Source organism: Dendrobates tinctorius, unplaced genomic scaffold, assembly GCF_039654945.1.
Source record: "Dendrobates tinctorius isolate UK_male_01 unplaced genomic scaffold, ASM3965494v1 ptg000008l, whole genome shotgun sequence".
In the NCBI taxonomy this organism is placed as follows: domain Eukaryota; kingdom Metazoa; phylum Chordata; class Amphibia; order Anura; family Dendrobatidae; genus Dendrobates; species Dendrobates tinctorius.
Genome location: NW_027361676.1, coordinates 14,562,138 through 14,586,576, shown reverse-complemented (window position 1 = coordinate 14,586,576; position 24,439 = coordinate 14,562,138). Strand labels below are relative to the sequence as shown.

Sequence of the window (24,439 nt, the reverse complement as noted above, 5' to 3'; positions counted from 1 at the left end):
TTTCTACCTTTTTTCCCTTTTTTCAATAAGTTCTTAATTGAACCTTCCATCTCTGACCTAATGGCCGATATAAGGTTGGCTGCGAAACTAGGCACCTCTTCTGCCATGGTTCGCTGGATGCAATTGGCGCAGAGGTCTTTCTGCCAGTCTTTTGCTAGAGGGCTTTTACTTATGGCACACTCCCTATTGTTCTTCTTACTCCCCGCTTTCTTGGGCTTTTCCGGACTCGGAGGCTGTGTCGGAGCACGTGATCTGTGCTCTCTGGATCTTGAGGAGTCCCCCGACCTGCGGCTGGGGCAACTGCTACTTGAGCGGCTTCCATGCTTGCAGCCGGAGGGCTGTGAGAGAGGCAGAGTCGGTGGAGACGGCGATCGCTCCTGCTCAGTCTCCATGTTTGACCCCCGCCATGCCGCTCTCCTTGTTTAAATAACCGCCTCCGTCCCTGGTGGGTGTCCCCTCCCCTCCCCCCTGCGACCACTTCAGAAAAGCCGGCCGGCGTCACACCCGGCGCCATGACACTGTCGCCTAGCTGACGTCAGTCGGCACGCTCGTGATACTCTGCGCCGCTGACGTCAGCGGCTGGAAGACGCCCGCGGCTCTCCCCCGCTAGGTGCTCTGGGAGAGCGAGACCGTGGGCCCGTGCGGGGGGAGGGCGGCGCAGTGGAGCCTCCAGGAGCCGCCACATACGCCCACACGAACCCAGAGCACGAGGGGTCACCGGGGACTGCGCATCCAGGACCCCACGGCTGGCGCTACAGGCGAGACCCCTGTTCTTCCCGCACCGGGACGGGCCTGGGACCATTCGCCCATGATAGGCACCGCTGATAGTGGGATTCCCTTCCAGGACAGGAACCCAGTTGAAGCGGGGGAGAGGTGCCACCCCTAATATCTCAGTAGGTTCCTGTCCTGGAGAGGCAGATCCCTCTCTCAGGTGTGCTGTCATGGGTGAAGGGAAAAAAGAGAATAAGGATGATCCCTCTACACTGTGACATCCCTTCAGATATTTGTAAACAGCTATTAAGTTTTCTTAGCCTTTTTGGCAAGCTAAACATTCCCATATGCTTTAACTGTTCCTCGTAGGACATAGTTTGCAGCCCGCTCACCATCCTGGTAACTCTTCTCTTAACTTATTCCAGTTTTTCAATGTCTTTTTAAAAATGTGGTGTCCACAATTTTATAGATGAGGCCTGATCAAGGAGGAGTAGAGGGGGATAATAAAGACCTTCATTTAAAAAGTGCATTTTGTTTTTACTTGTGTTATCTTTGTCTAATATTAAATGTTTTAAATCACCAAATTTAAAGTGTGACAAACATGCAGAAGAATAGGAACTCAGGAAAGAGGCAAACACTTTTACACATCACTGTGTGTGTGATAATATATTTACATTATAAACACAAACGCATCTGGTCCTTAGAAGGTGTTAAGAAGTAGGTAAATAACCTCAGGATTCCAAAATCATGTGACAAATTATATTGTGTCATTAATTATCAAAACTAAGTCAAAATGCAGAAGTAGTGTGAAAAGTACACTGTTACTACTTCCATAGGAAATAAAGATATTAAATAGCACCTAGATACAGCTAATCAAATACCCTTGATGAACTGTTCATCAGCAAATGTGACCACTTCTATAAAAGAAATAGTTTTGGAAGTTGCTGGTCTGGAGCATTCAGATGTGTATTAACACAATTCCAAAGAGGAAAGACATCAGCAATGATCTTAGAGAAACAATTGTTGCAGCTCATTATTCTGAGATTGGTTATAAGGGTTTGGCATAAAAAATTTGAATTCATCATTCTTCAGTGAGAAAGAAGATACATAAGCACAAGTGAAAAAACATCAAAACAATTGCCATTTTTTCCAGGAGTGGATGACCATGCAAATTCTTCAAGGCCAAACCATGCAATGCTCAGAGAAATTGCAAAAAGAAGAAGGAAAAAAAAAAAAAAGAGCTACAGCTCAGACTCTAAAGGCCTCAGTTAGCAAGCTAAATGTTCAAGTGCATTACAGTACAATTAAATAATCTGAACAACTATGGCTTGTTTGAAAAGGTCAGCAGAAAAACTCTTCTTTCCAAAAAGAACATGGCAGCAAGGTAAATGTTTATAAAGTTGCATATCAACAAACCACAAGACTTCTGGAACGCAATGTTGTTTGGACAGAAGAGACAGAAATTGAGATGTCTGGCCATAATGCCCTGCACAAACATTTTGTAAAGACACAACACAGAATATTATCACAAATGTGTCGCAATAATTGTCAAGGTTGGTCAAGGAGGGGTGATGATTTGAGCGTGTCTTGCAGACACGGGACCTGGGCAACTTGCAGTTATTGAGTCAACCATGAACTCCTCCGTATAGTAAAGTATTCCAGCAAAATATGTGAGGCCATCTAACCAAAAGCTAAAACTTGACTGACACTGGGTCATGTAACAGGACAATGATCCCAAGCACACCAGCAAACCTACGTCAGGATGACTGACTAAGAGCAGAATCAAGGTGTGGCAATGGCCCAGTCACAGTCCAGACCTCAACCCAACTGAAATTGCTGGAACCTTAAGAGAGCTGTGCATAAATGAATGCCAACAAACCTCAATGAACTTAAAGGGAATCAGTCAGCAGGTTTTGTTATGTAATCTGAAAGAAGCATGATGTAGGGACGGAGACCATGATTCCAGTGACACAATACTTCATTTACTGGGTGAAGCAGTTATAAAAGAGTCTCAGTTTTCTCTGTTGCAGATTTAACAGAGCTGTTTACAATGTACACAGAAAGCTGACAATCAGTGGTGTGGCAGGGATATACATGGTTAAAGTGACAGAAATCTGCTAATAAGTGGTGCAGGCATGGATGGACTACAGAGCATGAGGCAGCTTGTCCTGTTGTGATAATCTCCTGCTGATAAAACACTGGCTATATTGAAACAACAAAACACTGCTCAGCAAGTGGCTCATCACTAATCAAGGTGTCTGCTCCTACATCATGGTGCTCTCAGATTACAAAGCAAAAACATGCTTAAAAGATTCCTTTATTTAAATGAACCACTCTGTAGAATTTACTAGAAATTAAAGAACTGAGCATTACATCTTACATGCGGTCTAAAATCAGCCAAAATACACTATTCTGCTTTTACATTTGTTTGACATGGATCAGGTGATCCTGGATTTAAAAACTTTGTTTTCTTATGCAGTAAATTTTTTTATTAAAATCTACAGTACTTTGATAGTTCCGCTCATGCTCGTAAATATAACCAAATAGTGGAATAGTCTTATAGAACCCGGCCATGTAAGCAAAGGACCACACGGGTTAGAAGAGCTGCGGGTTTTACCTGCAGATATTGCTACTGTGGTTGCATTTTCAGTTACATAATTCTACATTGCTCATGACACCCTTCACTCCAACAAGGTAAATTTTACATAATACCTAAATGTAATTATTCTAAAGGGCACATGTCACTTACCTACTCTGAATATTAAGTCATCCTCTATAGGGTTCTCTTTCCTCTTCCCGGTGCTGTACATACTCGCTGGCCTCTTCACTGCCTTCTGTTTGACGTGTCCACTGCCAGGAGACTTCACTCTCCTCTTCACCCCCTCTGTTGTGGGGGACACATCGGCCGACTTCACCACCTTCAGTTTAAACGGGCTTCCTTTAATATGCTGATCGTAAAGCCTCAGAGACAGAGTAAAGTCACCTTCCTTTGGAATTGTAAACAAATATTCATAGGTGCCATTTTTATTGTCTAGAATCTCCCCGTCCGTGACACTGCCATCGGGCGTGAAAAGCTCCGCTGAGATATAGGCGCTCCCAGTCTTGCACAGTTCACCATCCTTGTCCTTTGTAGTAATTGTAACAGACATAGGCTGGCCCACCACACTCTGTCTCAGACCTTCCCCGGTGGCCACCGTTTCAGAAGCCACAGCGTTTGTGGTCAGTATAGTTCCAAGATTGTGAATAGACTTTTTCAAACCTTCAGTTTCCACAATGAAGTCCAGTTGGTCATTCTCATGAGGATGTAACGGGAAAACCTGCTCCGCCAATTCATTTAGCTTATCGCTCATCTGTTTCTTCACTAGTAAGACCTCCGTCTCCGTCCCATGGTTAAGTGCTTGTGCTGTGAAAGTGCTACAACTCTTAATACTATCCTGCCCTTCGATTAATGTGTCTAGCTGGGCCTGGAGGACCTAAGAACAAAGTGCAGAATGCAGTAGTTAATTATTTGACTAGTCAGAAACACCCATCACTAACACATACATGCTGTTACATGTGACTGGCCACTACCAGACAAGACTCTTCACTGATCAAGAGTTACAGATTATATACAAAACTTAGATACGTGGACAAAATAAAGCTGGCCACACACTTCTAATAGTTGAACAGCTCGATAGGTCATCAGCTGAAGCCCATCTCCACCATCTCTATACACATGCACACTCAGTACAGCTTGACCGATGTTATTTTAGTGGGGAGAAGAAAATGAGCTGCTATTAGGCTAATTTCTCTTAACATTTGACATTGGGGAGTCAGGACACATTTTAGATGTCCCCTCTGCCTGAAATCACGTAGCACAGAGGCCATCAGTCAAGCTGGAGGCTAAGGTGCTGGTCAGGGAATAGAGCTGGAATGGCAGAGGCCTCAGATCTACAAATAGGTGTTCAGCCTTATTTGCATATTAAATCAAACCCCGATTTTCTCAATAACTGAGGAATGGACTGGCCATATAAAAGTATTGCAAGGCTAGGCATGCGCATATAAATCATTTTGGGGGTGAAATCCTACTCACATGGCATCCGCTGGATGTTTTCCAGGTCTTATGCATAGCCAGCAGGCACCTTTCATCTGTCCTTTTAATTAGAACAGGACGCATGCAAGATGCAATGCTCGTTGTGCGCGACACCTGGAAAGTGGCCACCAGACAGGTCAGTAGCACCCGCAAAAGTGAGAAGAGCAGGTTAACCCTTTAACGGATTTTACACTCATACAACTTCATTAAAATGAGTAACATGCCTTATGCTTCAGCCCATAGTTCACTTCTAGCTCCATAAGTAAGACGCTTTTCCGGACATTTAGGGTTTTCTGCAAGTCCTCAAAGGTGGAGTGAATTTCATCCACTATGCTGGACTTCTGTGCCGCGAGCTGATTGATGATTTCTGATACAACCTGTAATGCCGAGTCTATTTCTGGTAATCTGAAATCATGGAAAGAAATGTAATAATAAAATAAAGAGGTATACATATATCTAGTAACCAATACATACAAGCCAGCCATGGAGAAATAGGAAATTCCAGAAAGTAGAGGTACGGTATGCATTTCTCTCTCTTGCACAGCCATGGTCTACAATGTCAGTGACAGAGTTAAATTGTGACTTACATCCAATTATTTACAATGTAATGGTAATTGCTTTTGGCAAGAAATGCATTTATATATGGCCAGGAACCAAGACCCAATGCTCCAATTAATGCCATCATGCTGCCGAGCACGATACGAAAAAGCAGGCCTTCTCCGAAAGGAACAGATACCTCTTCTTGACGGCATCCAGCTGAGCCTGCAGCGCTGCCTTATGTTGCTCCACCACATCTTTGAGGGGCACAGTCGGGTGCTCGGCGTGCTCCCCTCCAGTACAGTCTTGGCACATAGCAGTCTCACAGGACTGGCAGTAAAATTCCATAACCTGCGGCAAAGAGAACCAAGTGGAAAAATATTTACTATTCTTAACCCTAAAAAAAAAAATCAACACGCAGTTCTGACAGCAATGAAGTTCCCACATCAAATCTACATCGATCTAATGTAACAAATACGGAAGCTCAGATTTTACAGAAATCCTTTTTTCCCACTGCAATACATTTTTCTTTCTATAGTCCAACCAAAAAAGAACTGAACAACAAATAAATCATCAATAGCAATAATACACAACAGCTAGCAGGCATGAAGGGAAAATTAAATGGCCATTGGAATAAAGTGACCACTATTAACGGAAATGTGTCATTAGAAATTACCTATTGCTAAAACATACATTTATCATAATATTTACCCAGTGGCCAGTTCGAAAATTGCGAGAAAAAAAAAAATAATCTAAGTCTTGCAATTTTCAAACTGGTCACTGGGTCTTTTTAGACTCCGACTTATGTTCTTTCAGAAAATACTCATGTATATTAACAGCAATAGACCCTATCTTTTGCACTGTGGCATCTAATGAACATGTGCAAAGGTCATTGCAAATGGAGGGGGAGCAGGGTCAACTATGACATTAAGTTTTGCGAACGGTGGATCTTTTGTAGTGATGAGCAAACGCGCTCCGATGCCAACAGTGTCTTTGCCGTGCTCGAAAAATATGTTGGGAGTCCCCGTGGCTGCATGTCTCGCGGCTGTCCGACAACCACAATAGATGCCAAGATTACACTTGGTTAGCACATGAGCATGGTCAGATAACACATTATCCAAGCACGTTGGCTCATCACTAAACCTTTATCAGCTGTGTATAGAGGTGTATATCATCACTATCCTGTCTGTGAGGAGTCACAAATACTCCCAGTGACCAGTATAAAAATGTAAAGCATTTTTTTTTAAATACGGATTTTGGATTGCCAATGGTTTAAAATATTTTTGTAAAAAAAAATAAAAATTACATATATCATACACTCACTTCAAATAAAACCTGATTTAAATGATAAGTCCAATAGGTCATATTCTGATTAAAAGTTACCTTTAAAATTACAGAGCACCTAGATATATGGCTCATCAACTAGTTTTCTTCCATCATGGAATTACAGAAGCTGCAACCATGATAATAACTGTACAGTGGGTACAGAAAGTATTCAGACCCCTTTAAATTTTTCACTCCGTTTCATTTCAGCCATTTGGTAAATTCAAAAAAGTTCAATTTTTTTCTCATTAATGTACACTCTGCACCTCATCTCGGCTGAAAAGCAACAGAAATGTAGAAATTTTTGCAAATTTATTAAAAAAGAAAAAAACTGAAATATCACATGGTTATAAGTATTCAGACCCTTTGCTCAGTATTGAGTAGAAGCACCCTTTTGAGCTAGTACAGCCATGAGTCTTCTTGGAAATGATGCAACAAGTTTTTCACCGCTGGATTTGGGGATCCTCTGCCATTCTTCCTTGCAGATCCTCTCTAGTTCCATCAGGTTGGATGGTGAACGTTGGTAGACAGCCATTTTAAGATATTTCCAGAGATGCTCAGTTGGGTTTAGTTCAGGATTCTGGCTGGGCCAGTCAAGAATGGTCACAGAGTTGTTCTGAAGCCACTCCTTTGTTATTTTAGCTGTGTGCTTTGGGTCATTGTCTTGTTGGAAGGTGAACCTTTGGCGAAGTCTTAGGTCCAGAGCACTCTGGAAGAGGTTTTCATCCATGATCTCTCTGTACTTGGCTGCATTCATGTTTCCTTCAATAGCAACCAGTTGTCCTGTCCCTGCAGCTGAACAATAGCATTATGCTCTCACCACCATGTTTCACTGCTGGGATTGTATTGAGCTAGTGATGAGCAGTGCCTGGTTTTCTGCACACATACCGCTTAGAATAATCACCAAAAAGTTCTAATCTTCATCTCATCAGACCAGAGAATCTTATTTCTCATAGTCTGGGATTCCTTCGTGTGTTTTTTAGCAAACTCTATGCAGGCTTTCATATGTCTTGCACTGATGAGAGGCTTCCATTCAGCCACTCTGCCATAAAGGCCCAACTGGTGGAGGCCTGCAGTGATAGCCAACGTTGTGGAACTTTCTCCCATCTTCCTACTGCATCTGTAGAGCTCAGCCACTGTGATCTTGGGGTTCTTCTTTACCTCTCTCACCAAGGCTCTTCTCCCACGATTGCTCAGTTTGGCTGGACGGCCAGGTCTAGGAAGACTTCTGGTGGTCCCAAACTTTTTCCATTTAAGGATTATGGAGGCCACTGTGCTCTTACGAAGCTTGAGTTCTGCAGAAATTCTTTTGTAACCTTGGCCAAATCTGTGCCTTGCCACAATTCTGTCTGAGCTCCTTGGCCACTTCCTTTGACCTCATGATTCTCAATTGGTCTGACATGCACTGTGAGCTGTGAAGTCATATACAGACAGGTGTGTGACTTTACAAATCAAGTCCTATCAGTTTAATTAAACACAGCTGGACGCCAAAGAAGGAGTAGAACAATCTCAAGGAGTATCACAAGGAAATGGACAGCATGTGACAAATATGAGTGTCTGAGCAAAGGGTCTGAATACTTATGACCATGTGATATTTCAGTTTTTCTTTTTTAATAAATTTGCAAAAATGTCTACATTTGTTTTGTTCAGTCAAGATGGGGTGCAGAGTGTACATTAATGAGAAAAAAAAAAAAATGAACTTTTTTGAATTTACCAAATGGCTGCAATGAAACAAAGAGTGAAAAATTTAAAAGGGGTCTGAATACTTTCCGTACCCACTGTAGCTCACCTATCTCTAGCTACTTGCAGAACCATTTATGTAGATATCCGGTTTAATGGTCCTAAAAATTCAAATTGATTCTTGCCAATTCTTCCTCCATAGGAGACATACATAATGAGACTGCTCAGAGAATCATGACCCTGGTTAGGATATTATAATACCCTGAAGTCTAATAATATTTACATGCACTAGTTACTTTTTACTTCTGCAGTTGGATCTAATGAGTAACCACAGCTGCTGGGACCCGTCCAAGGCTCCAACGCTGTAAACATGAAACACTAGAATTAGCATTTTGTTAATAATTAAAAGGTCAAATAGATTAGGTGGGTTCAAGTAACAAGATTGTACAGATGACAAGCAGAATTACTTGTGATCCTATTTAATCGGCTCCTTTCACTTCCTTCTGCTCATTGTCCATTCACTGGACACTACAGACAGGAATCCAGACATGCAGAACACAAGCTACATTTCATACAGTCCATTGCAACCCATTTAAGTGGAAAGATAACAGTTACCGAGCCAGTAATATCGCAAATTGGAAATCTTCAAAGAATTACTAAAGATCAGTTATCAAACGATCAATTATTACCATCACCATAAAGTCCGTTAATTACCGTGAATGACTGTTCCTAGTAACAGGCTGATGATCACCCGACTAATGGGCAAAATGTTGGGGGAAAAATTTTTTTTTTTTTTAGCAAATCAAAAAGATAAATCATCCTTCACATGTAGCCGGTTGGCGGTCATATATACGGTATGTTGCTCATGACTCGGATGTCGGTGGTTTTCACATACATGTTCTATCCATGGATTTCACTGATAGGAGACGTACTCATTATATATTGATATGTTCACATATCCATCTTTTTTTTTGTGGACTGAGTATCTGCAAAAAATAAAAATCAAGGAAACCGGGCCGTCTATTGGTCCGAGAAAATCACAGACAGCACACAATACAGATGACAGTGTACGATCCGTGTGCTGTCCATGATTAACATTATAACAGATAGGAGAAGCTTTGTCATGTATTCATTTTTCATACGTGAAAATCACTGACAGTAAGAACTGGCACTGGTGCATTTTTTTTGTGTGAAACATCTCAGACGCCTGAATGAGGCCTTAGGATGCAATCAGATGGTCCAATCTCAGCCCATTAACAAGCACTGATTGACTTGTATGTAGCCAATCATCGCTCATCTACTAGCCTGTTTACACGAGCTGAGAACCGCTGAGAATGATCGTCCTGTCCCGATACAACACGTTACCGGCAGCACATCCTCCGCTTATATGGGGCAAAGTGCTGCTGATAAAAATGGTTTCCAATCAGTTGGTGAAGTGTTTTATTCATTTGTCCAGTGATTACCAGCATGTTTATATGGGACGGTAAATCGGAATCCAGTATTCCTACAAATGCTTGATCACCATATACCTTTTTTTTGCCCTCAAAATGCTGCGGCCACTTGTTACATAACTGTAGAAAAAAATTACAATATAAACCAAAAAACGCCACTAAATGGAACGCAATGATGCATTTAAGACGTTATTTATGCAGCTCAATTTTACTTTTCCAATTAAATGTACCAGAAACAAATGGGGAAGATTTACTAAGGGCAGAGAACTAGAATCTGGGATTGAAATGCACCAAAAACTGACAGCTTGGACTTGTGATGATGTATTTAGTTCATAAAGGATTAGGCTACTTTTACACTTGCCGCTGTTTTTGCGGCCCGGTTTTGCAAAAAAGTTTGCAAATCGCCGTGTTTTTTTTCCCCAATACTATGTAAATGGTATTGGGAAAAAAAACGACGGTCCGCAAAACCGGAAGTGACAGTGCGCCGCAAAAACAAACTTGACTTTCAATGGGGGTCGTGTCCATACACCGTGAAAAAGATGGAGCAAGCTCGATTTTTTATCACGGCCGTACAGCACACGGCGCGCCCTGGAATTTTTGCGGGCCGATTTTGCGGCTCCATAGAAATGCATTGGGGGGGGGCGCAAAATCGGTCCGCAAAAACACGGCAAGTGTAAAACCAGCCTTACTCAGACTGGAAACACTTCTCGGCTGTGATGAGGACATGTTTTCTGGCTCTGGATATAATCTGGAATGTTTTATCCACTGGCAGCAATGCTTCCATTTACTTGAATTGGACAACACTTGAATCATCTGCACTTTACAGGTAGACGGAACTATAAACACTGATGAGGCCGCAGCGCTATCAGGAGTGCCAGCCGGAGCCCCTTTAAACAGCTAATCGTGATGGTGCCGAGGATAGCTGCACTGGGAGGATCCATCTCACCTTTGTACAGGAACAAGTGCATCATTGCCCCAGACACAAATCATACATAACATGTAAAAAGTCGTCAATCCAATCATACAGAAAATTTCTTACATTTCCATCGTGATTTGGACAGGACAAAGGTTTTCCAGCAGCAACAGCATTCACTGTCTCCAAAATGGAGGACTCTTCTATACCATTATCTGGACTCCGCTGCAGCACGTCCATCAGGTTAGTGATGAAGAAGTTATTCTGTAGCGCAGACACACCCTTCTCGGGGAGAATCGAGGTCTGGCGGCAGACTGGGCACGAGAGGGTCAAGCTGTGAGCTGGAATGTAATTCTGCAAACACCTGGAATGTCATAGAAAGAACACCACAATCATTACACATTGTCCAGAATCCAGGCAACAGGGACACTACCTCCAAATACTCTCACAGCAGAGTTCACTTTATCAACATAAGGCGTATAATAATAAACCAGGGGATAATTAGATCCAGGATAAACTAAGGAAAATAACCATCAAGATCACAGGTCAGCAGGACGCCTGAGTACACACCTCTTTCTACACAAATGCTTGTCAGCAGAAGTATGCCAGTGACTATGACCAGCTCAGAAGTCCTGCATAACTTCGCCGATTCCTTTTATTATGAGATGGATCCTAAGAGTGGACCCCCCACCGGTGAGCTGAACAACTGGGTGCCATTCTGATAGTTTCACAGATTTATAGACTTGGAATGGCAACTTTTATCCGATACCGATCAATATCGGACAAGGCTACTTGATTTTGTGTAGGCCACTTGGTCTGAGAGGGAAAATAAAAGGAGATGTGAACTTCCATAGACTATCATAGGTATAAGTGCTAGCCGTGAAAAATATGGCGAGCACTAATACCAGAAAAACTGACCTGAGAATGAGCCCCTAACCTGTAACTATTGACAATGTCTAATGTTTAGTATGATAATTCTACAAGTCTGAAGTATATCTGAAATTAGCAAGAATAGTAAAGATCAAAAGAAAAAGCATCAGGTCATTTACCTCTCACAAAATGTGTGGAGACAAGGAAGTACTTTGGGATTTTTGTATCGGTCGAGGCATATACTGCAGATCAGAAACTGCTTGTCAATCTGGCGCACCACAGGGCTAGGGATATTGGAACCTTCACTGGCCATCCTAGACCACTGACATGTGGGTTACGTTCCCTTCCACCTTGCACACTAAAAGGAGAAAAAAAAATCATATTACATAAAAGCAAACATCTCGTTTGGGCACCAACAATGAACACATGGAAAATGAGAAATTCACAATATCGCAAATTGTGCCTTCACATGTGCTGGAATCAGTAATGCCTGACATCATCATAATGCAAAATCACCACACATGGAAAATGAGCAAGGTTAACAAATAACGCCATGTTTATTTAGGACTCCTTATTTTTAGTGCCGTTTTGCATAAAACGTGCACATTATCACAGCACAGCCTGTCTGTCCCAATAGATACTACAGAGTAGCAATCGGCACGAAGGTGTGCAAAAACACATTGATAATGCAAAGGCGGCAACTTTCTGCCCGTCAACTGTGAGGTTCTCATTCATGGTCATTCATGTTCATTAGATTCCCCGATCAATATTTTAGCTGTGATTTATGGTTTGCAAAGTCATTAGTGTTGATCGAGCAGTGACGTGGTCAGGTGATCGGTCCTCGAATCAAGCACATCGGACACTCGGATATACTCGACAAGCGAGCATAATGGAAGTGAATGGCAAACTCGAGCATTTTTCTGGAGGACAGAAAAATGCTCTCTCTCTGCACCCGGCTCAGATAATTTACGTACGGGGATCAGAACCCTCAAACACCACACAATGCCCAGCACTGCTTGCTGCTCGATCGAGTATCAGTGCCAAGCACGTTCGCCCATTACTAAAAGTTACTTTCTGAAGATACACTGTTTAAAATGTGTTCTATGACTTTGGGCCACTGGGGGTGTGTGTGTGTGTGTGTGTGTGTGTGTGTGTGTATACACACACACACACACACACACACACACACACACACAGTACAGACCAAAAGTTTGGACACACCTCATTCAAAGAGTTTTCTTTATTTTCATAACTATGAAAATTGTAGATTCACTCAGAAGGCATCAAAACTATGAACTAACACATGTGGAATTATATAATTAACAAAAAAGTGTGAAACAACTGAAAATATGTCTTATATACTAGGTTCTTCAAAGTAGCCACCTTTTGCTTTGATTACTGCTTTGCACACTCTTGGCATTCTCTTGATGAGCTTCAAGAGGTAGTCACTGGAAATGGTCTTCCAACAGTCTTGAAGGAGTTCCCAGAGATGCTTAGCACTTGTTGGCCCTTTTGCCTTCACTCTGCGGTCCAGCTCACCCCAAACCATCTCGATTGGGTTCCAGTCTGGTGACTGTGGAGGCCAGGTCATCTGACGTAACACCCCATCACTCTCCTTCTTGGTCAAATAACCCTTACACAGCCTGGAGGTGTGTTTGGTGTCATTGTCCTGTTGAAAAATAAATGATGGTCCAACTAAACACAAACCGGATGGAATAGCATGCCGCTGCAAGATGCTGTGGTAGCCCAACATTGTCACCAGCAAAACACACCTACACCATCTCCTCCATGCTTCACAGTGGGAACCAGGCATGTAGAGTCCATCCATTCACCTTTTCTGCGTCGCACAAAGACACAGTGGTTGGAACCAAAGATCTCAAATTTGGACTCATCAGACCAAAGCACAGATTTCCATTGGTCTAATGTCCATTCCTTGTGTTCTTTAGCCCAAACAAGTCTCTTCTGCTTTTTGCCTGTCCTTAGCAGTGGTTTCCCAGCAGCTATTTTACCATGAAGGCCTGCTGGACAGTCTCCTCTTAACAGTTGTTGTAGAGATGTGTCTGCTGCTAGAACTCTGTGTGGCATTGACCTGGTCTCTAATCTGAGCTGCTGATAACATGCGATTTCTGAGGCTGGTGACTCGGATGAACTTATCCTCAGCAGCAGAGGTGACTCTTGGTCTTCCTTTCCTGGGGCAGTCCTCATGTGAGCCAGTTTCTTTGTAGCGCTTGATGGTTTTTGCCACTGTGACACTTTCAAAGTTTTCCCAATTTTTCGCACTGACTGACCTTCATTTCTTAAAGTAATGATGGCCACTCGTTTTTCTTTATTTAGCTGCTTTTTTCTTGCCATAATACAAATTCTAACAGTCTATTCAGGAGGACTATCAGCTGTGTATCCACCAGACTTCTGCACAACACAACTGATGGTCCCAACCTCATTTATAAGGCAAGAAATCCCACTTATTAAACCTGACAGGGCACACCTGTGAAGTGAAGACCATTTTCTGTGACTACCTCTTGAAGCTCATCGAGAATGCCAAGAGTGTGCAAAGCAGTAATCAAAGCAAAAGGTGGCTACTTTGAAGAACCTAGAATATAAGACATATTTTCAGTTGTTTCACACTTTTTTGTTAATTATATAATTCCACATGTGTTAATTCACAGTTCTGATGACTTCAGAGTGAATCTACAGTTTTCATAGGCATGAAAATGAAGAAAACTCTTTGAATGAGAAAATGTGTCCAAACTTTTGGTCTGAACTATATATATATATATATATTTTATTTTTTTTTTGGGGGGGGGGGGGGGTTTCGACCCCCTGGAACTTTTCAACCTTTTCCAACATTCATGCTTCAAACATAAAGATGCCAAATGTAAATTTTTGGTGAAGAATCAACAAGTGGGACACAATTGTGAAGTTAAATGAAATTTATTGGTCATTTAAAATTTTTGTGGAAATTCAAAAACTGAAAGGTGGGGCGTGCAATATTATTCATCCCCTTTAACTTAATACTTTGTTGCGCCACCTTTTACTGCGATTACAGCTGCAAGTCACTTGGGGTATGTCTCTATCAGTTTTGTACATTGAGAGACTGAAATTCTTGCCCATTCTTCCTTGGCAAACAGCTCGAGCTCAGTGAGGTTTGATGGAGATCGTTTGTGAACAGCAGTTTTGAGCTCTTTCCACAGATTCTCGATTGGATTCAGGTCTGGACTTTGACTTGGCCAGTCTAACACCTGGATACGTTTATTTGTGAACCATTCCATTGTAGATTTTGCTTTATGTTTGGGATCATTGTCTTGTTGGAAGACAAATCTCCGTCCCAGTCTCAGGTCTTTTGCAGACTCCAACAGGTTTTCTTCAAGAATGATCCTGTGTTTGGCTCCCATCCATCTTCCCATCAATTTTAACCATCTTCCCTGTCCCTGCTGAAGAAAAGCAGGCCCAAACCATGATGCTGCCACCACCATGTTTGACAGTGGGGATGGTGTGTTCAGGGTGATGAGCTGTGTTGCCTTTACGCCAAACATATCATTTGGCATTGTTGCCAAAAAGTTCGATTTTGGTTTCATCTGACCAGAGAACCTTCTTCCACATGTTTGGTGTGTCTCACAGGTGGCTTGTTGCAAACTTTAAATGACACTTTTTATGGATATCTTTCAGAAATAGCTTTCTTCTTGCCGCTCTTCCATAAAGGCCAGATTTGTGCAGTGTTTGACTGATTGTTGTCCCATGGACAGACTGTCACACCTCAGCTGTAGATCTCTGCAGTTCATCCAGAGTGATCATGGGCTTCTTAGCTGCATCTCTAATCAGTCTCTCCTTGTTTGAGATGAAAGTTTAGAGGGACGGCCGGGTCTTGGTAGATTTGCAGTGGTATGATACTCCTTCCATTTCAATGATCGCTTGCACAGTGCTCCTTGGGATGTTTAAAGTTTTGGAAATCATTTTGTATCCAAATCCAGCTTTAAACTTCTTCACAACAGTATCACGGACCTGCCTGTTGTGTTCCTTCGTCTTCATGATGCTCTCAGTGCTTCAAACAGAACCCTGAGGCCATCACAGAGTAGGTGCATTTATACGGAGACTTGATTGCACACAGGTGGATTATATTTATCATCATTAGTCATTTAGGACAACATTGGATCATTCAGAGATCCATAATGAACTTCTGGAGTGAGTTTGCTGCACTGAAAGTAAAGGGGCCGAATAATGTTGCACGCCCCAACTTTCAGTTTTTGACTTTCCACAAAAATTTAAAATAACCAATAAATTTAATTCAACTTCACAATTGTGTCCCACTTGTTGTTGATTCTTCACCAAAAATTTACATTTGGTATCTTTATGTTTGACGCATGATATGTGGGAAAAGGTTGAAAAGTTCCAGGGGGCCGAATACTTTCGCAAGGCACTGTATATATATCAAAATTAAAAACAAAGTCTTACATTTTCTGCATCAGATATTGAATGAATATACAGTTATAAACAGTTACAAAGATAAGGGGCAAAAAGGCTACATAATAGAAGGACTGATGGCATAAGTTTTTTCACATCCTTACTACACTGTCAGTATATTTTTGTGCATTTATTACAGCCCAATTACTATTCCAGTCTGTGATTATTATTATTCTACTTGTCATTTCAGAAGTCCAATTCTCAATACATGGGATGAGTAAGACGGGTTATATTCTGGAGTATAGAAACATAACCTGGATATTTGAGTAGATAAATGGCGATCAAAACAAAGTCACAAGTTGTTCTCCATAGTCATCCCTCCCACATATATTAGTTGTTCTTTCATTTGCAGGCAGGTTGCCATTTCCAGCCACTGAAACTATGAAAAGTTCATTATACTCATTATACCCTTATATAAAGGGAAAACTTGTTCCCCCTCCAACCACACAGAGTAACTGTCGTAGAAATGACAATGCCTGCCTGTGGCCAGACGGACTTAGAAAGATCTAAAGTCATTTCAATGGAAGCACCCAGGAAAAACCAAGACGTAAGCAAAGAACACAAGTGCAGATTGCCGTCTAAATACCAATTTCTACAGAGAAATGGTGATCTAAAGAATTTTCTAACCAACATGTCAAATGTAATCTAGAAATTTAGAAAAAATAAATAAAAGTTAGATATTAAAGTTATTACATTGCCAAATTTAGAAACACTAGCGTGGATACGTATCGGGAATATTTTCATGGTCATAATATAGTAAAAAAAAAATTGAAAATGGGCCTCCAAACAATGTTACATGTAGTGCTGTGACTCTTCAGTGTAAGATCACAGTAGAACAATAAGTACCATTTCACTTTTCTTTCATTTAGATAGCAGGAATAGTGTTGCACGCTGTGCTATTTTTCTGCCAAATGTGGCAGACCCTGAGGCAGTGAATGGTTGAGTAAAGATGAATAGCCAGTTATTTTGGACTCTCCTGAATACTGTAGTTCAACTCCATGTTGTGTCACATACTGTAGTTCTTTGCTTTTATCAGTTATCCATTTATATAAAATATTACCCAAATAGCAGTCCCCTACAATGAGAAACCAGGGCCTACATGGATACTCTGTCCGTCATGGTGTCACTCCTGAAAAAGTTTTAGGCTGGCCATACACATGATAAATTTGTGCCGCAACTAACGATTTTGAACATCCATCCGATATATTGTGATTTCTACACAATAGAAAAGACAACTACATGGCCAACTTTTGCCTATGTTCATACACTGTTGAATCACTGGGACAAAACAAATTATTGGCGAATCATATACTGATGAAAATTAAACTTTTAAACATAGTATTAAAATGGATGAAAATTAAAGAAAAATCTACATGTTAATACTGTTCCTCAAGGATCGGTTCTAGGCCCCCTCCTCTTCTCCTTGTACACTGCCCCTATTGGTCAAACAATCAGTAGATTTGGTTTCCAGTACCATCTCTATGCTGATGACACCCAATTATACGCTTCTTCTCCTGACATCACGCCAGCCTTTCTAGAAAACACTGGCGATTGTCTAAACGCTGTGTCTAATATCATGTCCTCACTATATCTGAAACTGAACCTGTCAAAGACTGAACTCCTGGTGTTTCCTCCCGCTACTAATGCACCTATACCCAACATTGCTATTTCTGTGTGTGGTTCCACTATTACTCCCCAGCAACATGCCCGCTGTCTTGGGGTCATACTTGATTCCGAGCTTTCCTTTGCCCCCACATTCGATCACTGGCTCGCTCTTGTCATCTGCACCTCAAAAACATTTCTAGAATTCGACCTTTTCTTACTTTTGACTCTGCAAAAACTCTTACTGTTTCTCTTATTCATTCTCGTCTCGACTATTGTAACTCTCTTCTAATCGGTCTCCCTCTTACCAAACTCTCCCCTCTCCAATCTGTCTTGAATGCTGCAGCCAGGATCATATTCCTCACCAATCGTTACACCGATGCCTCTACCTTGTGCCAGTCATTACACTGGCTACCCATCCACTCCAGAATTCAGTATAAACTTATTACCCTCACCCACAAAGCCCTCCATGGCTCAGCACCACCCTACATCTCCTCCCTTGTTTCAGTATACCACCCTACCCGCGCCCTCCATTCTGCTGATGACCTGAGGTTAGTATCCTCAATAGTCAGAACCTCCCACTCCCGTCTCCAAGACTTTACACGTGCCGCGCCAATTCTTTGGAATGCACTTCCCAGGTCAATACGATTAGTCCCCAATCCCCACAATTTTAAGCGTGTCCTGAAAACGCATTTATTCAGACTGGCCTATCGCCTCAACACATTAACCTAACCTATCCCTGTGTGGCAGAGCCAAAAGTTTTACCATAACCAGGTTCCCAGCATCATGTTCCCACATGCTTTATGCATCCATTAGCCCTCTGTGTCTGTACTGTTACACACTTAACATTATGGCTGGTCCATACAATCAGAGCAACTGTTACCACCCACCTTTCGTCTCTACCTCTTTCCTCATAGACTGTAAGCTTGCGAGCAGGGCCCTCACTCCTCTTGTTATTTGTTATAATCTACTGTATGTGATTATTGTTATGCTGTAATGTCTATTGTCTGTACAAATCCCCTCTGAAATGTAAAGTGCTGCGGAATATGTCGGCGCTATAAAAATAAAATTTATTATTATATTATTATTATTACTGTACTTTTCACAAAAGTCTGCAGTCACTATGTAGACTTGTGAATCCTCTCAAACCATGCCAGCAGCAACAAGTGGTCATGTGACCACAAGTATGAAATATGCGTACTTCCAGACACATTCCAATTAGACGTGCGTGTCAACGCACAATACAAGTCAATTGAGCGAGGCCACACATGTCTAGTTAGAATGTGGCTGGAAGTAGGCATATTGCACACTTTTGGTCACATAACCACTCATTCTCTCAGAGTGACCACAGACTTTCGTGATAAATCTGGATAACCCTTTTAAAGGGAATTTGTCAGTAGAGTCAACTCTCCTAAGCAGTCTATATGGACATACAAGTCATAGAAAGTTGAACACAATGATACCTTGTTATCTGTGATCTGATGCCTTACTCCAGAGAAATCAACATTGGTGTTATTATGTAAATGAACTGTTAAGATCTATGGGCCGGACACTGATCTGCATGAGAATCTGCCTCCAGAGCTTATTTTTAATGAAAGAAGGCTTTAGCAGTTTGAAACATTTAGATCAGGAGAGCAGACTGTCAGCCACTACATGAAAAAAAGTTGCTATGATTAAGGGTCAAATATGATCCGAAACGCGTAAGCCTACACATGCTTTTATCATCATTGGAATTGCATTTTTTAATTATGGATTAAATAAAGGCTTTTCTTAATTTTTTCACATTGTGTGCTGGAACTATAAAAAAAACTTTTTTTTCATTGAGCATTTCTCCCAGATGGGGATGGATCCACTCCGTGCACCGAGATTATGGAAAGGAGGACTGGGCAGGCTGAACCAGGTGAGCTGAAGATCTATCCTACATTGTTTGTCAGCCACTACATGTCTCAGTAACGCCACCGTTCATTTAAAATAATCTCTGGAGGCAGAGTCTCATGCAGACAAGTGTCCGGCCCATAAATCTTAACCGTTCATTTACATATTAGGATAAATATGGATTTCTCAGGAATAAAATATCATATCAAGATATAATGTTATTCCATTTTCTATGACCTACATGCCCATACAGACGACTTAGGTGGGTTGATGCTGTTTACAGATTCTTTTTAAAAGGAACCCACAGCTTCCCAAGGCCTCTCAAACCGCCACCATTTGTTGCTACGAAGATAACTTTACTAACAATCCCATTTTATCGTCTTATTGATTTCTTCATATGCCAAAAATCAATGTATAACTGCGGTGGCGATAAGCTAATAAGTAGGCGACTAGTAGTGGGGGTGTTTTCCCCAGACTAATCACGTTATCCCTGGGGATGTACAGTTCGCTGATGAAGTCAGGGTGTGAACACCAAGCTTACTGTGCAGAGTCAGGAAGGCGGAAAATAATAAAAGAACTGGTGGTGACGCCATTGTTGCACGTCACTCACACCCACAAAGGATTAATAAAATTATCATTCTGGGTAAAAACGCACCCACAACCAGTCATGCAGTAGTGAGCATATCACCAAATTTATAAAAGTGATTTTTGGCATATGCAGTAATCAATAAGAAAGTATGCTTGAAGGATTTGATGGTACCAAAGCACTCATGCTAGCAGGTTGAGGGGCCTGGGGAATCTGTCATGTTCCCATTAACTTGGGTCAACTAGCCACTCCAGTCCTTGAGCGATTCGGTTTAGTCTCTAGGATCTCACTAGCACTAAACTAAAGTTTGGACCTTATAGTAGTAGTCAACCAAAACTTGTATGAATTGTTTAGTTTATTACTATGGAATGTGAGATTTTGTCTGTGAACTTACCCTTTCAACTGTATAGTAAAAATTGCTACAGTATATGTTGGTGTTATATAGAATTACAAATATTATACCACTGACAAATTGTTGATGTACCCTGTAATCTACATTGCTTTAGTTCAATGCCTCACCCAAAATGACAAGCACCTACATTATCATTTTGATTGTATAGCAATAAGGCTTACGTTTCAAACAGATAGCACATGCATACCCCATCCACGTTACATCTGTGTGCCATCTATTAATGACATTGGCCATGTGAATTCAGCCTTATGAAGAGACGCCAATATTTATGTACCGTGCATTTGTATTGATAACCGGATGACAATAGCGCGTGCAGAATGGTCACATTAAGAAGTGGTGCAGAGGTGTTTCTCTTTGATGTGTCATATAGCCATGACATTCACAAATGCCAAAACATGTGTTCAGCAAATATCCCATGACCCATATACTGTATACCAGTCATACAATTGAATAGAAAAAGGAGATTGGGAGACCATTCTTTTGTGATGACCTACTTCTGTGAGACTGCACACAGTCAGAGCTGTACTCCAAATAAAGCACAGATGTCATGAAAACATATCAGATAGTGTAATTTTATAAAACCATACAAAGATTTGTTCCATCTCATTAGGCCTTCGGTTGCTGAGTGCAGCCTTCCTTCTGCTAAACTGAGATATGCAGGCTCCTGACTTCTGGGACACCAAAGCAGCCATCTAAACCACTGAACCAAGACAAGTGAATCTCCTAAATAATTACATTCTATGTCAATTTTCCAAAACGTGAATTACAAATTTGTTTAAATTCCATTCTCCCATCTCATTTATTCTGTTACATAAAGGATCCTCCCCTCGCTCAGCTCTTCCCGGCAGTTAACAGTAAAACCCCCATATGAATTAGATAGCTGTCGAAAGAACTGAGCCATCTCCACGGAGTCTTCCACAAAAAAAAAAAAAAAAAACCACTTGGCTCAGCCGGAGCAGGCAGTCCTGTGTTCTCTATGACAGAGATAAGGATCAGCCATTGGAAAGAGTCCATAGGCCTTCATACATATTAAACTGTCACCAGATCCGCTCATTATTGTAGCAACCCAGCCGGCATTACTGCATGGCCTCCCATCCCCCACACACCAACTTACTCACTGCTCCAGGCCTTACTGTGAGTTCTGTCTGCTGCCGGCTCCATGCTGTGTGCCTCTTGCTTCCTGCCTGCTCTCTGCATGCTTCCTGGCTGTGTGCATAGAGGGGCGGCGCCGGCATTCTCTGGTTCTTATGGAATCAGTGTGTACCTGCCTAATGTGCTCCCGGCCAATCACCAAGAGGCCTCTAGTATTTAGGACAGCTCCACCCAGTTGAAACTGCCTGAGCAACACCTTTACTCAGGTGTCTTGTAATTGAGTTGCCAGGTCCTGTCCTGTGTTTCGCCTTCCCTGGAGGCTTGATTCCTAGTCCTGTATCTTGTACCTGTCTGTCTGCTCTACAGGAGGCAGAATATCCTGGTCTCTGTGTCCTTGTTCCTAGCCTTGCCTTGTACCTGTCCGTCCGCCCTCCAAGAGGCAGAATATCCTGGTATCTGTTCCTAGCCTTGCACCTGTCCTTGCTGCCCTCCAGGAGGCAGAATATCCTCGTCTCTGTGTGTTTGTTCCTGTACCTTGTCTCTCAGTCTCCTTGTCTGTGGCTCCTTTCCCTGTTGTGTCTTTCCTTGTGTCCTCTCCATCTGCCTGTGCTCTGCACTCTCGCGGATCTGCTTTGTTCTGCTTCTGCAGAACCTCTTGCTGCTAACTGCAGCTCCTCTCCGCAGCCTTGCGGTTCTTCTCCAGTGTGAATAGGTCCAAACCTGTTCCCTCTTACCTGTCTATATTTCCATCCTTCCCGTACCAGTACCTGCACTCCTGTGTGAAAGTCTCTACTTATTCCATGTACAACTGCTTCCTGCCAGAGTCCCTGTGCCTTCCCAGTCAGCCGTGCCCGTCGTGCTCACCTGCCTGCCTTGTCAGTCGCACCTGTCCTAGCATTCTGTTCCCCAGTGGGATCAGCAGCCACAGCCAGACCCCACCCTGGAGAGGCACCTGGCAGCTACCTGCCGCACAAGCCTGACCTCACCATCAGAGGCTCCAGTAAAGACCGAGCTAGCTGCATTAGTTACGTCCCTTCCAGCATAGTCTGGTCTGTGGCACAGTGGGTCCACAACCCCCTCGCACGCGCCAATTTGGCAAGGCTCGAGCGTGACAGTTATCAAAGGGTTTGAGTAACTTTAGACTTACGGTATATGTTTGGCGCCTTAAAAGGGATTATCATGGTGATCAATTCTCCCAAACCACTTATACTGCCATGTAGTTTCTTGAATGAAAAGCCAATCTATACATTTATAAAATCCACCACGTGATAAACTAAAATATCCATGTTATCTTTTAAGGGAAGGTGGTGGGTAAGTTAATCATGACAGATTCTCCATACAGTAAAAGCATTCATTTTCATTTCTCACCGAGAACAGAAACATGTCTAATTAATATAGCATTTACATTAATAAAGGGGTATTCAACTAGTTTTCGTGAAGTTCCACTTAGCTGAAAATGTATTAAAGTTAAAAGCCTAAGCTGAATGCCAAAAGCGAAGAAGCCTGGTTAGTAACCATTTCTAAAAATCAAAATGTATTTTTGTTACTGGGAAAATCAAAACCAAACCCCAAAAATCATTCAGACTTGAATCTATATTCCAAAAGTGATTCAGACCTTAGATCAGACACCTAAAATTCATTAGTAGTGCATGTGAGGGGTCTCAGCCACACCACAGCCGTCACACAAATCTAAAGTTTATGGGTCCGGTCCGGCAGAATTCTGGAGTAAAACAAGTTGCAACATTTTTGAGAGGTTTGAAGTTGCACAAAAACTTTTGTGACTTGAAATTTTTAAACCAATCATGGCCACCTCTGCCAAAAAGAGTAGAAAAAGGCATGGCGAATCCCGGCCCGATGCATCTAATTCATTATGAGCCACATACCACTCATTGAATTAAGTGCATTCTACTCCAGCGCTGCCTTAAAGAAGCATTCCCATTAAGTTTTGTTGTTTTTTTTTTCAATAATTCTGTATATATGTGCATGTGATGTAGTTTGAATATTAATATACTCACCTACCGCCGCCTTCTATGGGATCCAGCGCCATTCTGTTCCTTTCAGTGGTCTTACAGCTCACTATTCGAGAGTCGGAAATCTTTTACAATGTAAGCCTCTGGAGCCCGTCCTGATGCTCCTATATTATAAAAGCCTTTTCTGAGTCACACAGAGCGGTGACGTCACTCAGAAGAGGAGCAGAACGATGCTGGATCTAAGAGAAGGTGAAGGTATGCGAGTATATTAATACACGATCACCAACTTTAATTTCTTTTTTTTTACTTTTTCTGTACAGCTCAAAAACACCATGGACAGAATATTTTTTATGGACATATTGTAAAACCATAATAAATCATTATGATTAAATGTGACATGTCTACAGCCATAATTCTGATATGAAGACATCAGCTGCATTCACTGTAAAGTGATAATTACAGTCAAAATATTATGTACAAGTTTTCACAGCTTTAAAAGAAATCATGGACGCCTTCAATTTTTTTTCTTTTATGGACTGGGTAAAAAAGTGCCCTATTTTTATGGACTGCCATGGAATTTCTGGACGTTTGGCAATCCAGTATTAGTACACTGAAATGTGAACATATACACAGATGTAATGGGAAAACAAAACAGAAGTCGTAATCCATTTCTATTTGGTTTTCATAAAAGCCAAGGACTTCTCCAGAACCATCAGTGATGGCGGAAATAAACAATTTCTTCCTATTTGGGTTTCAGTAGAAATCAATACTGGTCGTTACTAAATGATAAAAGGGAAGGAGTTTTTAAAGGGAATCTGTCACCTAGATTTCACCGACAAAATATTAATATGTGCATGTCGCACGTATTGCTCGACTTGTCTTTAAAA

General features: G+C 41.8%; 1 protein-coding gene across 6 annotated transcripts in view; it reads right to left on the bottom strand.

Annotated features, from left to right (window-relative positions):
- Positions 1-24,439, bottom strand: part of TRIM2 (tripartite motif containing 2) — a 205,397-nt gene that overhangs the window by 50,539 nt on the left and 130,419 nt on the right. For all 6 annotated transcript variants that reach the window (XM_073576382.1, XM_073576384.1, XM_073576380.1 and 3 more), the window contains exons 2-6: positions 11,737-11,915; positions 10,814-11,051; positions 5,520-5,671; positions 5,008-5,188; positions 3,461-4,184 (exon numbers count right to left, since the gene is read on the bottom strand). In XM_073576382.1, coding sequence (XP_073432483.1) covers positions 3,461-4,184; positions 5,008-5,188; positions 5,520-5,671; positions 10,814-11,051; positions 11,737-11,870 — 1,429 coding nt within the window. In that variant the 5' untranslated portion in view covers positions 11,871-11,915. The remainder of the gene's footprint in view (positions 1-3,460; positions 4,185-5,007; positions 5,189-5,519; positions 5,672-10,813; positions 11,052-11,736; positions 11,916-24,439) is intronic.